Source organism: Pan paniscus, chromosome 8, assembly GCF_029289425.2.
Source record: "Pan paniscus chromosome 8, NHGRI_mPanPan1-v2.0_pri, whole genome shotgun sequence".
Taxonomy (NCBI): Eukaryota; Metazoa; Chordata; class Mammalia; order Primates; family Hominidae; genus Pan; species Pan paniscus.
In genome coordinates, this window is record NC_073257.2 from 26,168,696 (window position 1) to 26,185,616 (window position 16,921).

Consider the following 16,921-nt stretch of genomic DNA (forward strand, 5'->3'; position numbering starts at 1 on the left):
GTTCTCAGGTGGCTCCTAGAGGAGCCACAGTATGGAAACCACTGGCCTGCTCCTGCCTCTGAGAAAATGAAGCTGGAGGAAAAGATGTAAAGATGTATTTTTCCAAACTTGCGATGTTTTATACAGAATCTTTCTTAGTGCTTCCCCATAGTTATTGAAGTACATAAGGTATTTTCAAAGCTATAAATGTTGCTTCATGTATTGGTCTTTTATTCTCAAGTTTGGGGAAGAGACCCTTGTTCTGCTGGCTGCTCAGCTAAGCCTTTGCCTTTCAGTACAAATTCAATTTTACGGTAGTAGTCAAGGAATGCCATGTGCTACGAAAGAGACCCTTAGGAAGCATTTATTCTTCACAAATACTACAAATGGGGCCACTAAATAGTTGCCCTAGTAAAAACCTAAAAACCTAAGTCAGTCATTCACTGGAACATGAGCTGGGGCAGGATGAAGATCTAGGTGTGCTCTCTCAACTGTGACCCAGAAGAGCAGCTTAGCCCTGGGCAGTCTGGGTCACAGAAGTGGTGACTTCAGAATCTGTGGGGGCTTTCCACTGCAAGAATGCCCTTTCCAAGGGCTATGCTCAGAGATGTGTGGCCTGCAAAGGGTACTGGCTAAGCCAGGGCCGTCTGATACCAGACAGATGGCAAATTCACCCACATCTCACAGGATTTTGTGGTTTATAACTGCTCGGCATAGGGAGGTGGGGCTGCTGGGAGGGAGGAATTTCAAACTGAATTATTTTTTTAAACGTATAACTAACTTACAAAACCAACTGGTGGCACATACTGGGGTTGTTGAACAGTCCCACAGTTGGTCACAAGGCCAGAGGATAGGGGATGAGGCCCTCTAGGGGCATCCTGTCTTACCTGGTCTGGGAAGGTGCTGTTGCTCAGTATAACGCATGTGTGTCCCTGCATGTGCTCATGTATGCATGAGCATGTATTCGTGTATGTATGTAGGTATTTCAAGCAGTGCCTACATTCCCACGGCAGCTCTTTCAAACCTGGTTAATTCTACTTCTGGCTGTCAGCCCTACCTCCATCACCTTTAGCAGATGATCGCCCTCCCATACTGGGGGAGAAAAAGGCCATTCTTCCTACTTCAAAAATACTGGTCTCATGACATCATCCTGGCGCTGGCGCTGGGGGAGGGGGTCTACCTTCCTTCCAAAGCCTAAGTCCCTGTCCCAATTCCCCATCTGTCAACTTTGCAATATTGTCCTAACTTACTTTTCAAAAGTCCAGTTTTTTCTCTACAGGAAACAAGACTCTCTACTGTTAACCACCCCTCACCCTTATCTGTGCATCCATGTTTTTGCACTTGGGATGGTCTCTGTCTCCACCTGTCTAAGCCCCCTCCTCCCACGGCAGGCTTCTGAGCCAGGCTCACATAACATCTCCGTGAACTCGAAAGTGACCCCCTCATTTCTGAATCCTCTCAGCATTTTGTTTCTAAGTCTTAGAGCACTTGAAAGTGACCCCCTCATTTCTGAATCCTCTCAGCATTTTGTTTCTAAGTCTTAGAGCACTTAATACATAAGTGTAGAAGTTTCTCATGCTCCTTGTATATCTTCTGATAGGCAATTTGATTTCAAGGCCTTGTGTCCCAGTTAGACTGTAAGGGTCCTGGGGCTAGGAACCAGACCAGATGGTACTGTTTTCTGCCCCTGTGCTTTGCAGATTTCGACGTGCATGTTATTCACTCAGGAATCTTGTTAAATGCACATTAGGTTCAGTAGGCCAGGGTGGTGCCCGGGAGACTAGCTTTCTAACGAGCTACCAGGTGATGGTGGTAGCGATAAAAATGTTGGCTTATGGACCTTATGGACATTTGGAAAAGCAGTGCTCATAGCTTTTGGTACTCAGCACAGCTGTTAAGAATGCTGGGGGTGCTTCTAGATCCACTCAGTCGGCCCTTGGTGCTTTGAAACTTACATTGCAGTGATGCTGTTCTTTTCAGGGACACTGATTACTCACAGTAAAATGTCTACAAATCTTTGAATGTAGATAGAACATGGTGAGTCTAAAATATACTTTGGGGCCAGGTGCACAGATCACTTAAGTCAGGAGTTCGAGACTATCCTGGCCAACATGGCAAAACCCCGTGTCTACTAAAAATACAAAAATTAGCCATGCAAGCACCTGTAGCTACTAGGGAGGCAGGAGAATCGCTTGAACTTGGGAGGCAGAGGTTGCAGTGAGCCGAGATCATGCCACTGCACTCCAGCCTGGGCAACAGAACAAGACTCTGTCTCAAAACAAAACATAGTCTGGGGGGTCTTTTCTGGGAAGCAGTGTTAGGAATATCTAACTTTTGATGTAATTTTGATGTAAGAACCTTCATCTAAAAACATAGTTCCCCATGTATCTAGAAATAAGGCATAAATACAGCATTCAGATGTATCCTTGTGGAAATGGTGACATGGAGAAAAGCAACACATGTGGGACCACAGACTCATGGGCAGTAGGAACAAAACTCCCCTTACGGTACCTCTATTCATCAGTACTTTGGTGAGGTGGAGACTCAGACCCATCCAGAATGGGTGAGTTTTCTGTTGCTTCTCTGAACAAAGGAAAGCAGGAGGAGGAAGAGAAGAGAGGTCATGTTACAGAGAGACACTGACACAGACATGATTAGTAGCTTATTAATATATCCGAAAGGCTCGCTGATTAGACACCCGAATTAGCAACAGATCATACAAGTCATGCAGTACTTTCAGTCCCCATAATTGAGTCAAAATACCTAGTTTGTTAGGAGGGACGGGCCCTCTTTTACCCATGGCCTCATTTCGTATCACATCATAGCAAACAGTTTATGCCAAGAACCAAAATTGCTGTTTTTCAAATTTGGCTTGAGTCCTCACTAGTTGTAGATGGTGAAATAGGCAAGTTTCAGACCATCTTAAGTGCATAGGACCGTGAGGAGGGCTTGTACATTTCAGAGCCTGTTGACAGCCAAATAATACAATCATATATTTGGATCAGGTGAGACTGGGCATGATTCAGAAAAGTTGGAAGATCTAGAGAGGGATCTTGCAATCTGAAGTTTCTTGTTTAGTCACTGGAGGTATGTATTATATATATGAAAGATATGTCATTCTTTTATGAGTTAATCTTAGACCCCAAACCTTGCAGAGGCTGCCTGGCCAAACAGGTGAGAGCTGGGGTGTGGGTGGGTGAGTGTTAATGATCTAAAGGACAAAGGGGCAGCTACTGTCCAACAGACAGCTCAAGAAGTAGGAGCAGACACAGGAACACCGAGCTGGACCGAGCTGGGGCTCCAGTTTGTCTTATTTTAAAAGGAATCAGAGGCAGCAGGGGATCGTTCAGTGATTGTCAAAACTTGAGTGTGGGTCAGCATCACCTGGAGGGCTTATCGGAATGCAGCCTGCTGGGCTCACCCCCAGAGTTTTGGATTTTTTTTTATGTTACAGGTGAGCCCGAGAATTTGCATTTCTGACAAGATCCCAGGTGAGGCTCACTCGTGCTGCTGGCTTTGGGATCACACTTAACTACCGGTATAGTGGGGAAAGACAGGGTTTGGGGTCACAGAGGGCAGAGCTGGAATTCCAGCTCCCTCCAGCTGTCAGACTTTGGGCCATGCACTTAGTTCCTCTGAGCCTCATCTATGAAACTAAAACATCTGGGTATTTCCCCCGCAAGGGGATGATGAGGATTGTATGAGCTCATGTGTGTTAGAAGCTGCTCACAGCCTTTGAGTACACAGCAAGCACTCAGTAAGTGTTAGGACCCTTTCTTGCCAAAAATGAAGGCTCCAGAAAACCTGGTGTAAAAAAAATTACCACAGATAAACCTGCAGGAACAAAAATGCCGGCCAGGTGCCTGTAATCCTAGCACTTTGGGAAGCTGAGGTGGGCAGATCACCTGAGGTCAGGAGTTCGAGACCAGCCTGGCCAACGTGGTGAAACCCTGTCTCTACTAGAGATTAGCCAGGTGTAGTGATGCACACTAGTAGTCCCGGCTACTTAGGAAGGCTGAGGCAGGAGAATCACTTGAACTGTGGAGGTTGCAGTGAGCTGATATCACACCACTGCAGTCTGGGCAACAGAGTGAGACTCCGTCTCAAAAAAAGGCCAAGTATGAGAGCCTGAAAGGCAGACAATACAGCCAATTCTGGAATTGTGCTTTTCTCATGATTCAACTCACAGCCAGTTGTCAGGTTTTCCCAGACATCCCCCTGATGCTCCACCAAACCAGGAACCAGACAAACCGAGGAAGGGGCCTCCTTAACTCCTCTAACCAACAGATGTTGACAGAACCTAACATCTACTTAGAGATGATGTCTCAGGGGCAACAGAAGAGGCAGGTGCTGTAGGGCCAGGGAGGTTATCTGTGTCTGCCAGACCCTCCAGTAGTTCAGAATAGCCTCACTGGCCCTGAGATGATAATGCTGTATGCAAACATGTCAAGCTATCAAAGGAGCTGCCTTTTGGTTTCATTAATTTTGTTGTGTGCAGCTTCCACTGAAGGCTTCAGGGCACCTGATCTCTCGTGTGTGTTGAGAAAGAGCAAGTGCTTGGCCAGGACACAGCCCTTTTTCTTGTACCCTGAGACATCCTAAGACACTGGCTGTTTCACCTGCCCCAGTGTATTTGCTGTCTTCATCAGCTCTCTTTCTCCCCCTGACATTCTTGCCTGGCATTTTGAGTCAGCCTGAGTATAATCCGAACCGAAATGAAATGCTGTCTGGAAATCTTACCAAAGAAGCACAGTCCCACTTCGTGCTTCCATCTCCCCACATCCCAAGGACCACCGCCTACTTTAAGAGAACACAGACAATTCACCTCTATAAAGGCACAGCCAGGAAAAGGAGTAGGCAGAGGTGACAGCAGATCATGGGGCTTCTCTTGAAAGGAAGACACCTCCCAGTGGTGAACCCTCATCATCCATTTACTGACTTATCCTTATGTCACTAGGATCTGAACGTCTATGACACTCTTTCGAGCTGACACAGTGAAGAACATGGAAGGAGAACTCACCCAGTCTGCCAGGTTAGGATGTGGTGGGGGCTGCTTGGGGGGGTGGCTCCAATTTCACTTGACGGTGTCGAGCTTCTCTGGCTTTGAGGTAAGGCAGCTACATGCAGGTGGTGCAAGAAAGGCAGAGAGCAGACAGGGATCAGACACAGGTGAAGGAGCTTGCGACTTGTTGGCTGACACCAACCCAGTGGCCAGAGGTCACCATTTCCAGGGATGCTGGGAAGGACCCCAGAGCAGGGTCTCAGCATCCCTATGGCATGGTCACGGTGGGCAACCATCTCTACATGCCCCCCCAACCTCTGCATCCCACCCATTCCATTTTCTACCCACTACCATGCACCTTCATTCTGAGTCAAGCTGACCTGGGATCCTAGGTCCCCACTTTGCCACCAGGAAGTAGGCATAGGGATGGTGATGGTTTCTACAGCAGCAAAGAACCTGATGTCCCCCATAGTCCTTTGAGTGAGACCTGAGCAGGGCTCATACAGGGAGGGCATATTTCTCTGGCCCCAGGGCATTTTCAGTGTGGCCCTGTCATGAAATTGTTTCTCCCCATTGTGAAGAGAGGGCATCCAGAAAGGTTCTCAGAGCCTGCTCTCTCTGCTGTTTCAGGCTTATCATTGCTACTGTAGGGCGCTTTGAAGGGAGCAGGGCTTTTAATAGCTCATCCAAACCTGACCACTACGCATTTACTGATGTAGGCAGCATGGAAGTCCAGCTGGAAAGATTTAGTAGGAAGTCAGTCCTACGTAAATGCATCCTTTGCTTTTTTGGTAAAGGAATCCTTTCCATCAGTAAACCTCAGATACAGCTTAACAATTTTAGTCTAAAATATGTTCCAAAAGATCTACCTCATCTCTTTACATAAAGCAAATCTACTAGACCAGTGCTGCAGTTTCGATAGAACATAAACCCTCCTGTTTGTTGGAGATATTTACAAAATGTTGGTTCTTTATCTAATAGGGTCACAGATGATCACACTCAAGATCTTCCTGGGGAGTCAATGGCAAATTTCACTGGGCTATTTTACAGATGAAGAAGGAACATAAAGAAGGTTCTGGGACCCTGAAGTCCACGGAACACCCACCATTACCTGATCTTTGGAGCTTGTCATTTGGCCAGTGGACCCTAATAAACAGGTCCAGGGGGAGGTGGGGATAGAATGCCAGAGCCTGGCTCGCTAGGGCATCCAGGTTCTTCCTCTTTGCCCTGCTGTCTCCAGGCACCAAGAATCTCCTACAGTTCCCCAAAGATGAACCCCCCATTGTCTCAGGTCACTCTGTTTCCCCCGATCTTTACCAAATTCCTGACTCAAGAGTTCCTCCCATTTGCTTCTGACTCTCATTTTATTCTTATGATGTTTACCATTTCTGTTCTCCTCAGTGTCCCTCTCTGAGTGGTACGAGTATGTTAATAAGCCAGTGCTGAGACCAGAGCACAAGGCAACCGCTCAATGTTGGTCATTGTCACTGTTATTAAATGTAACTTAAGGGAATGAGTGGTTTCTTCTTCTTTTTTACTTGATTCAATACTGCCCAATGCTCTTGAGGTCGAGAATATAAGGTAAACTAACTTTACAGAAATTTTCAGATATAACATCAAGGATATTGAAGACACTTAAATAGTTTGTGGCTCTGGCATAACATCATCATCGAAATGGGAAAGCCAGGAGCAGCCAGGAATTCTGTCAAACGCACAGCTTTGGCACTGTTTATTAGCCAGTCTGCCCCCAACTGGGGAGACACTGGCCAAATCTCTAGGCTTAACCCAAGCCCATCCCCAACCCAGCTTCCTTTGCAAGCTACAGCTGTGGGCTTTCACTGGGATACTCTCCTCACTAGGATAAAAGACACCTTTGGTTGGATAAACCCAGAGACATTACTTTTACTTTACCTAACTAACTTTCTTAGATTTCTGTCTTTACAAGGAGAAATGGGAGAGCTGGCCCAGTGCACTCTGGAGGGTCAGGTGCACGGTTATGGTGCAAGATTAGGGTAAGAACGGGGCGGGGTCAACAAAGGCCTGGAAGACCTCAAGTCTCCCGCATCTAACAGCAGCGTTCCCAGAATTAATTAATGATTCCCGTTCCTCACTGCACCCAGTCCTAAGGATACCTCCCCGCAGTAGCCCTTGACACCGGCAAGCAGTTCGCCCTCAGGTCTTCCCGCGTGCACCTGGCCGCCCCCTCTCACCTGACGTGGCCTTGCACATCTGGGGCATCCTGGTGACCCTGCTGTGCGCCACGAAGGTGCTCTGGGAGGAGGTGCTGTACTGCGAGCCGCTGTCCGAGGAGGTGGAGCTGGTGTGCGACAGGCGGCTGTGCTCCTTGTGCGAGGCGGTGGAACGCTGGTACCACTGGCGCAGCTCGTCTGAGACGGCGGCACGGCCCGCGCCCTTGTCGTGGGCGCCCTCGCGGCCCAGCGACGGAGTCCGCAGGATCTGCGATCGCGACGGCGTCAGGCGGCTCGTGTCACCCTCGTCGCCGCCGCCGCCGCGCCAGCTCTCCTTGAACAGGCCGCCCGCCGTGTAGGAGTTGGACGTCTTGAACTGAGCCTTGACGCTGTAGTGGCCCTCCTGGTCGCTCTCCAGGCTGCGCACCACCACGGGCGTGGCGCCGCCCTCGATGTACAGCGGGTACTCCTTGATGCGGTACTGCGAGCTGGGCTGGCTCTGGCTGTGCAGGTACACACCGCCCCCCGCGCCCCCTGCGCCCCCCGCACCCCCGCGCGCCGCCAGGTTGGGCATGCTGCCCGAGCTGGCTGAGCCCAGTGCGCCCGCCGCCCGCTGCCTCTGCCTCTGCCTCTGGCGCGCCTTGGACGGCGAGTCCTCGGCCAGCGTGGAGTAGTTGGCGTTCATCTGCGCCGGGTAGTAGTGCTCCGAGCTCGAGTGGCTGGTGCACGACGAGCAGTCGTCCATGGGGTCTGAGCCGTTGCTGCTACGAGTCCGCGGGGTGTAGAAGTCGGGGCTCCCGGTGTCGTTTTCCGAGCCCAGGAGCTTGCCCTGGGACTCCAGGCTGGAGCTCCGGTGCCTAAAGTGCAGTGCGAGGCTGTGCAGTCGGGTGGGGCTGATGTCCACCGACCTGCCGGGAGACGACCCGGGTTGGTCTGGGGGTGGGGAGTGGGCCCAAGGAGGGGTGCTCCGGGGAGGAGGGGGTCCTGAGGAGGGCACTGGGTGTCTCCACGCGGGCTCAGGCCCCAGCCCAGCAAGCCAGAGTCTCACTCAGCAGGGCTGCCCCAGGGATCCGGGAACTGCCTGTGGTTTCCAGGCGAATGGAACTGCCCGTTGCGGGAGGTGAACCTGGGGTCTCCACCATGATTCCCAGTGGGAAGTGGGACTGAAGCAAGGACTCACAGAAAGGTTTCGATTTCTGGGTTTTTTTTTTTTTAAATCTATAGACACAAAGAGAATCACAGAATCCTTACTCGAGTATCTATACTAGATACTCGAGTAAGATACTAGCCCTATGTTAAACCAGATAGGGCTGGGCACTGTGGTCCAAGCCTGTAATCCCAGTGCTTCAGGAGGCTGAAGAATTGCTTGAGCCTGGGAATTTGAGACCATCCTGTGCAACACTGTAAGACCTCATCTCTTACAAATAAATTAGAAAATTAGCTGGGTGTAGTGTTGTACACCAGGGGTCCCAGCTAGTCAGGAGGTTGAAGAGGGAGGGTCACTTGAGGATGCAGTAAGCTATGATCAAACCACTGCACTCCAGCCTGGGCGACAGGGCAAGACCCTGTCTCTCTTTAAAAAAAAAAAAAAAAAAGAGAAAACACAAACCAGATGAAATGTCCCTATTTACAGATCAGATAAAAGCAGTCCTACAGAGGCCCTTCATATTGTTTAACCAAATACTATTACATGATCCATATAAATAGACTCCCCTTTCCTGTGAAAACTGGGAAATAGAAGGTTGGTGGCAAATGAGATAATTAAACAATGAATGATGCAAATACTCACCATACCATTACTTTATAATTCATTCTGCTCGTTTGAGTCCACTCAGGGCTTAGGGAAGTGCAAAACAGTATCACATGGCAGATGATGTTGCCCGATGCTGGGACTGCACGTGAACTTCACAGCGGCCCCACGGGCCAAGCACAGGAAGAGGCGAGTCCCACTTCCGACTGCCACTCAGAAGGGGGATGAAAGCCCCCATCACGTGGCCCTCCGTGATCTGGTTTGCTTCTTTTTAGAAAAAGAAGGTGTGGCTAGGAGCGGTGGCTCACGTCTCTAATCCCAGCACTTTGGGAGGCCAAGGTGGGTGGATCACCTGAGGTCAGGAGTTCCAGACCAGCCTGGCCAACATGGTGAAACCCCGTCTCTACTAAAAAATACAAAAATTAGCCAGGCGTGGTGGTAGGTGCCTGTAATCCCAGCTACTTGGGAGGCTGAGGCAGGAGAATCGCTTGAACCCGGGAGGCAGAGGTTGCAGCGAGCCAAGATCGCGCCACTGTACTCCAGCCTGGGTGACAGAGCAAGACTCCATCTCAAAAAAAAAAAAAAAAAAAAAAAAACAGAAGGTGTGATTCACTGAAGCCTCATTTTTGCCTGGCTCTTTTGCTCTTTATGAATTTACATTTTGAGGCACTAAAGGAAGTCCAGTATAAATTTAGGCCTCAGTAGAAAGATAGAAGACCTCTTCCAATGCTAACCCAGCCAGCCTCTGTGGCCTCTGCTTTGCTTAGGAAACTTTCCATGCTCCCTGTCTCCAGGAGCCCGGGGATTCTTTGGCTGACTCCAAGTGCCCTGTGCATGGGTCTCTTGGCTAACGGGGGTTGACTGCTGCCAGCTTGGTTTTTTATTCCGCTTCATTTATCCTCCCAGGTTCAGGTCTGACTGTAGCTCATCCATTATTTGGGCCAGCTTGGGGCTGACAATGCCCAATTTTAAAAAGGAAGGCTTGGTCTGAGCAGGAAGGCCAGGCAGACTCACCTCGTGGAATGGACATAGTGGGGACTCCGGACCCGCAGGTCTGGCGTGGACGGCATGCTGGACTGGGAGTTCCAGTGCGGGAGGCCGCGGATGGGGCTGTTCTGCAAGGAGTTGCTTCCTCCGCCGGCTTCCGCACAGCTTCCTGTGCTGGGGAAGCGCTTGTGGCTGCTGCAAAGCCAAGGATGCCACGTGGTCACCGCCAGACAGACAGCACCTTTCCTGGGGGGCTGGCTAGTTCAGGACAATGATCCCAGCATGTGGGGAAAGCTCGCCCGTGACTCCCACCTCGCTTGGTCAGACCTCTACTGTGGTTCTCAGCCTTTCCCCAGCAGGGGGTATGCCCTCCCCCCTCCCCACCTCGGCAATATGAGACGAAAACCCTGGTCAGCCTTCTCTGCGTCAGGCAGTGTGACGGTCCTGCCCTTACAGTTTTTGTTTTCCAAGAAACAAATATTTACCTGTCCTGGCACCCCCCTTGGAGCTTGGTAGGGTGATTAAAGGAAATGAGAAAAACAGAGAAGCAGACCGAAAATGCCTTCCCCCCCCACAAAAAACCTCCCTACAAAGTCAGCCCGGTAATGAGCTGATAATACACAGCTTGGATTACAGCTGCTTGGCTGGAGAATTCTGCTGGATGAGGGGGTAGAGTTCTGAACCACTCTGCATTTGCTCCGAGTGGACTTTCACTTGCTATTTCAGAATAGCGCTGCCTGAGATTTCCTAATTAATTCCTCTGGAATTTAACAGCATTCAAACCATCTGCCATCACATTGATTGTGGGCCAAAGCCCCAATTTCTCTGAGTCACAAAAATGTACCTCAACAGTGTCGGCAGCAGAGGGCGCTGTGAGCACGACCCCGTGAAAGGCAAACCCCAGTGGGGAGAACTAGGTTGATGTGGATTTTGTCATCGTGGATGCTACTTGGGACGGCCCTTTGATTCTTCCAGAGCATAGAGGGAGGCCTCATTTGGCCTCATTCACGATGCAGCTCACCTGGAATGGCTGTGAGAGGAGCGCTTCTTGACCTTCTCATAGGGTTCATCTAAAGAGGACTCACTCCACATTTTGGGCTTGATGGGTGACTTGTCATAGTCGTTGCGGTGATAGTGCATCTGTCGGAGTCCCTCCAGGGACTGGGGAGGAGGAGGCCTGTTGTGCGACGGTGGCCGAGGAGGGAGTCCCTTGTGAGGAGAATGTAGGGGGGATATTGTGCTGGTAACCTGAGAGTCTTCTGCACAAAGACAGGAAGAGAGGAACTGAGCCCCGGTCATCCTTCCCACAGGCTGAGACAGAACCCCTCCACCCCTCCACCCGCACCTTGGAGCCACACAGCCAAACCCACACCTTCACCCCTGTGATGAGAAACCCTGAAACTCTTCCCCAGTTGCCAAGACAAGTCAAGACGAGTCAAACCAAACCAGGGCAAGCCAAACCTCCACTGCAGGCGGGATTGCATGGGAAGAGATGCGTCACTTTTGATTAGACACGAATGGAGTGAAGTCTGAACGTCATTAAATACCACCAACAAATGACTGCTTCACACTAAACAGCAAAATGTTGTCTTTCAACAGATGCTAAGCATCTGATTCACTTTGGGAGGGTCTGAGTTCTGGGAGAGTTTTGTCTGTTTCATCTGCTGCTAGATCCTCAGCCGACACATAGTAGGTGCTTGATAACCATTGGTTGGAGAAGAAAAAATGAATGAGGGTCTATATGTCCATTGTAAATACCTGCTGGGTGGATCGGGTGTCTACTCTGCTTTTTTCCCCCAGAGCTGTGTTTATTCTCTTTTAATCTCTTCCTCTATATTTTAATTTTGAAACTGCCTTAACTTCTTTAAGGAGATGAGCTACAAAGATTATGTATTAATAAATGACTCCCTGCCTCCAGGAAAGAAATGATCTAACACGTCAGTGCGCTAGAGGACTTTCAGAAAAAGCAAATTCAGTGAGTCTAGGAGGTGCTGTGGGAGAGGCTGGTCTTGAAGGGGCTTGAGCAGTGGGCAGGCAAAGAGGAGGAGGAAGGAAGGGCTTGAACCAAAGTGTGGAGGCCCTGAGGGCAGGGTACCAGCTGCAGGCACATCTGGCCAGGCAGGGGCTGGTGAGGAGGGGCAGGGGGAGTAAGGGTGGAGCTCTGGCCAGCACAGCCGCCTTCTGTGTGCACCATGTGAGCCAAGAGCCCGACTGATGGGGGCCTGGAATTCCGAGTTGAGATTTTGAAAAGCCACAGGAAAACTTTGCGATGTCTTAAGCACAGATGCATCAGAGTGAAAAATCCTGTTTTAGAACTATTCACCTGGTAGCGTTCTAAAACTAGAAAGGAAGGGAGAGAGACTAGAGAGGGGGATGAATGAGGACTTCAGGCTAGGGCAGGTCAGCATTGAGAAGAGAGAGGAGGGAATGATTCAGGCTTCACGGGGAAGGCAGACATGGGAGGTGGAGGGGAAAAAAGCACAGAAGCAAACCTTACAAACAACCAACTACCATTCACTTGCCCCTAAATCCATTTCCAGCGACTTGTTTCACAGCCTAATTCTCAGTCCCCTAGCCGTGGACACCCACTATGCACCCACTCCTCCTTTGCCCTCAAATCAGTAAAGGAAGAGTCCCCAGAAAGAGACCCTGCAGTGGGACCGTGGCAAAAGGATGTGCCGACACCTGTGAGGAAGTCCAGGGGTCTGCATCTGGAACACGGGGAAGAAGCTGGAATCACGGAATGATATCTCAAAATTACCCCGTGACATTACCTATTGCTCCAGGCACCCCTCTACTACCAAGGAATCTCTCAATTTTTCTTCCCTTTCCAGGGGAGACTGGGGTACTCAGAGGCCAACCGCAGGGCTGGGATCTCTGATGCTCAAGCCCCCCATTTCCTTGTAGCCCAATGGCGTCCCCGGCTTGTAATGAAGCAGACAAATATATTCCAATCTGATTTCTAATAGCACAGCCAAGGTGACTGGGTAAATAATCCGCCAGACTTTCCTCACATCAAGAGCAATCATTATTATTATTGCAATTATCATTATTACTATGACTAGTGTGGACCTTTCATGCTTTCCATCTGAACAGCCACTTATCACTGCCTGCCTGAGGTTTCCATACAGGGCAAAAAAATTAACTGCCACTTAATATATTTCCATATAATTAATGTACCCGCCTCCCAGTACGATGGTTAAACATCCACAGGAGTATTCTCACATGGTTCTGGGTTTGGAATTCTTTCTTCCCCGACGTATGGTGGTGATGGGGGTTGGGGGAGGGATCAGTTCTGTTTTTTTAAGAATTTCCCAAGAAAATATCCTAACTGCCAGGTTTTAAGAGTTCAGTGGGAAATAATAAGACAGTTTTCCAGCCTGAGTGTGTATCTACTGGGATACCTCCCCTCTTACTTTCACTACTGTCTTGGGAAGCAACAGAGGGTGTGTTCCAGTTCTTCTCATGATCCTTACACTCTCCTAGTGGGTTTCAATCTTTGATTTGTGATCTAAATCAATTTCTACCCTTTTCTTTTAGATACCATGAATACTCAAAAGGAAGCTATGCCTAGTGTGTAGATTCTCTGTCTAGCTAAACATGTGGTTTTGGGCCAGGTATGGTGGCTCCTGCCTGTAATCCTCCCAGCACTTTGGGAGGCCGAGGTGGGTGGGTCGCTTGAACCCAGGAGCAACATGGCAAACCCAGTCTCTACAAAAAAATACAAAAATTAACCAGGTGTGGTGGCATGCTGTAGTCCCAGCTACTAGGGAGGCTGAGGTGGAGGAATCACTTGAGCCTAGGAGGCAGAGGTTGTAGTGAGCCGAGATCATACCACTGCACTCCAGCCTGGGCAATAGTGTGAGACCCTGTCTCAAAAAAAAAAAAAAAGTTTTTGGCTTCTAAAAAAGTAAAGCACCACTCACTGATGAAAAGCTCTAATACACGTGGGTTTATGCAGCACCTACCCACTCCCAACCAAATAGGTGAATACTGGGAAATGAGAGAGCTTGCAGGGAGCCCAGCTGCCTTTTGGCCAGGCTCTTGCCTTTACACAAGGCAATCCCCAGACTACATAGAAATTCATCTCTGTTTACTCTGAGCTGTAGGTTTGTAAGCAGGAAATGCATAAACCTACCATCCTCAAGAACAAGGGCATCTGAGAGGGAGCTGTCTTCACTGGCAATGTTTCCATCTGAGAAGACAAAAAGCAATAGCCTATGAGTTCAGCACATTCCTTCAGCAAAGCCCTATCTGTAAAAATAGCATGTCTACTACCACCTCATACCTTTCTCTTCCTAACCAGAAACAACCCACCAGATACAATAAAAATGCTGTTGGGTGTTTCTTTTGTCAGTCCCTGTGGCGGGTCATTGGCTCAGCCTCCCCACCCCGACACTGCCATGTGCCCATGTGCCCTAGCCTTTGTGTGTTTGTGCCCTGGTTTCATAGAATACTGCAATGCAGAGTGGCTTCATATCGAATATAAAGGCTGCCCCAGCCTGATTAAACCACATCATTGTCCCTGCACAAACCCAGGGCGTGTACCAGCAAAACCAAAGGACGCGAACTGCTTTTGATTCTACAAATGTGAAACCAGGGTAGGCACTTTGCTTTGCTTCTGTGGCAATAAATGGCTTCTCAATAAACTTTGTAAGTCGTTAGTAGAGAAAACAAGCATGCTAAATACAGGCTCCATCTCTCCAAAGCTTATTTTTATAGATGCCATTCAATTAACTGGGAGAACACACCCAAAAGGGTGATGGTAAAATAATCCTCCCTGTTTTACTGCTGGGGAAACTGAGGGGTAGGAAGGGAAGAGTGGTTTGTCTGAGGTGGTTTTGCTCTCCGGCAATGTGAGCAAAGGTCCCAAGTCTTCAGATTCCAAGTTTGGTGTTTTATCTCTAAAATAATATGCTAAGGAACTAGCAAGAACCTTAATTACTCCTCTAGTTCAAGTGGGTCCTTGGATGTTTCTATAGGAAACATGTTTCTGTTGGGAACCCCTAAGTGCCTTGGAGGGGGCAGAGGGTCTCAAATGGAGTGTCAGAAAGAGGCTGGCTGAGGGAGCTTTACTAGGAGGTAGGGGAAAAGTTGTGTGGTCTTGGCCAAGGACAACAGGATGAGATAGGGAAAGATGGTCATTCCAAATTTCCTAGAGCAAAAGAATTTTAAAAAATTCTCTTTTTAACTAGAAATTCACTTTATTTATGTTGCATGATGGACTATGAGCAACCAGGAGCTCTGACTTTGGCATCTTGGAATCTTCAGCACATCACTGCTACGCTAGGATGCTCACGAGTTTAGGCTGCAAATCTGTATCTATCTATATTTATCTATCTATGTAATTGTGGTGAAATATATATAACATCACATTTACCATGTTAACATTTTTTTTTTTCAGAGATGAGTCTTGCTATATTGCCCAGGCTGGCACGCATGGTTACTCACAGGTACAATCATAGTGGACTACAGTCTCAAACCTCTGGCTCAAGTAATCCTTCTGCCTCAGCCTCCTGAGTAGCTGGGACTATAGGTGCATGCCAACATGCCCAGCTTAACTATTTTTTTGTTTGTTTGTTTGAGATAGTTTTGCTCTTGTTGCCCAGCCTGGAGTGCAATGTCGCAATCTCAGCTCACTGCAACCTCTGCCTCCCAGGTTCAAGCGATTCTCCTGCCTCAGCCTCCTGAATAGCTAGGATTACAGGCATGCGCCACCACGCCTGGCTAATTTTTGTATTTTTAGTAGAAACACTTTGGTCAAGCTGGTCTTGAACTCCCGACCTCAGGTGATCCGCCCACCTCAGCCTCCCAAAGTGCTGGGATTACAGGTGTGAGCCACCGCACCCAGCCCCAGCTTAACTATTTTTAAGTGTACAGTTCATTGGCATCAAGCACATTCCCATTGTTGCGTAACCGTCACCACCATCCATCTTTTGTTTGAATAATATTTTCATGTTTCCAGACTGAAACTCGGTATCTATCAAGCAGTAACTCCTCATTCCCCTGTCCCCTAAGCCCCCCATAGTGACCACTATTCTACTTTCTGTCTTTCTAGAGCAAAGGTATTTTAAACACACATACACTTGGAGGAAAGAATGCTTGATATATATTTTCAAGAATTCACTGACTTAGACAAGAAGGATTCTAACAGTTTAGGGGACTTGATGCTTTGTGGGTGGATTTTGGGGGATTTCCTTCTAGAATTTACCAAAGGTCATCACCCAAATTCCTAACCCCTGACTGGAGCTCAGGGTTCCAGATAATCAGATGGTCCAGTCTCCCCAAGCCTCAGCTCTTGGGATAGGAGGCCCCTGGCAGCATAGGGGTCAGTGGGTTGGCGGGGGCTGCTCGAAGACAGGGATCACTGCTGCTGTGTACCCCAGCCCCACCTGTCCTTCCAGACTTGAGTAGGGGTGGTCAGGTCCCTGACAGTGTCAGAGCATGGTCTAGCCCAGTCAACTCAGCTCAGTTCACAGTGAGGGCTGAGAAGAATGCTAGCTCCTGGCTGCAGGTTCTCCCAGGGAGGAAACCAATAGTGATACCAACAGTTTGATTCGTACAATCCCTTCATCTGTGTCTGAGTCCACTTGGTTTCTCTCATGTGGGATCAGGCCTTACTCGCTTCATTTTATGGATGGACAAATGAAGGCAGCGGACAGTTAGGCAGCTGCTCAGGTCATGCAGGGACCACTCGTGGGACCTGGCGTCTGGTTCCCGGGGCCCGGGCGTGGGAGTGGGGTGGGGGTAGCCCGGTTGGCACTGACCGTCTATGATCAGCGAAGCCCTCTGGGTGGGTTTCTTCCCAGACTTGATGCGGTTCTCATTGATTGCATTTTCAATCTCCTGCAGTTTCTTCAGTGCATTCAGATACGAGGTTTTCCTTTGTTTCTTCAGTTTTTTGCTGACGTTGGGGTCACTGGCTAGGCGGCGGGCGGCCTCCGTAATCTGGGACTGAATGGCAAACTCTCGTTCCAGGCGTTCCAGCTCAGCTTCCTGTGGGAGGGAAAGCAC

General features: G+C 49.1%; 2 protein-coding genes across 22 annotated transcripts in view; one reads left to right on the top strand and one right to left on the bottom strand.

The window, feature by feature from the left end:
- The window catches only part of PRPF18 (pre-mRNA processing factor 18), a 68,967-nt gene extending 62,473 nt beyond the window's left edge, over positions 1 to 6,494 (top strand). For 8 of the 10 annotated variants that reach the window (XM_063607276.1, XM_063607268.1, XM_034929995.3 and 5 more), the window contains 2 exons: positions 4,937 to 5,011; positions 5,963 to 6,494. The gene's annotated coding sequence lies outside the window, so the exon portion shown is untranslated. Of the gene's footprint in view, positions 1 to 3,433; positions 5,012 to 5,962 lie in introns of all 10 variants that reach the window. The other 2 variants (XM_063607271.1, XM_063607270.1) reach the window with 2 other exon arrangements.
- FRMD4A (FERM domain containing 4A) overlaps positions 1 to 16,921 on the bottom strand; it is a 688,283-nt gene that overhangs the window by 3,609 nt on the left and 667,753 nt on the right. For 9 of the 12 annotated variants that reach the window (XM_034930005.4, XM_034930006.4, XM_055092430.2 and 6 more), the window contains 6 exons: positions 16,675 to 16,903; positions 14,046 to 14,102; positions 10,929 to 11,166; positions 9,935 to 10,102; positions 7,192 to 8,078; positions 5,000 to 5,096 (listed from right to left, as the gene is read on the bottom strand). In XM_034930005.4, coding sequence (XP_034785896.2) covers positions 5,000 to 5,096; positions 7,192 to 8,078; positions 9,935 to 10,102; positions 10,929 to 11,166; positions 14,046 to 14,102; positions 16,675 to 16,903 — 1,676 coding nt within the window. Of the gene's footprint in view, positions 1 to 2,490; positions 2,563 to 4,999; positions 5,097 to 7,191; positions 8,079 to 9,934; positions 10,103 to 10,928; positions 11,167 to 14,045; positions 14,103 to 16,674; positions 16,904 to 16,921 lie in introns of all 12 variants that reach the window. The other 3 variants (XM_055092432.2, XM_055092429.2, XM_055092431.2) reach the window with 2 other exon arrangements.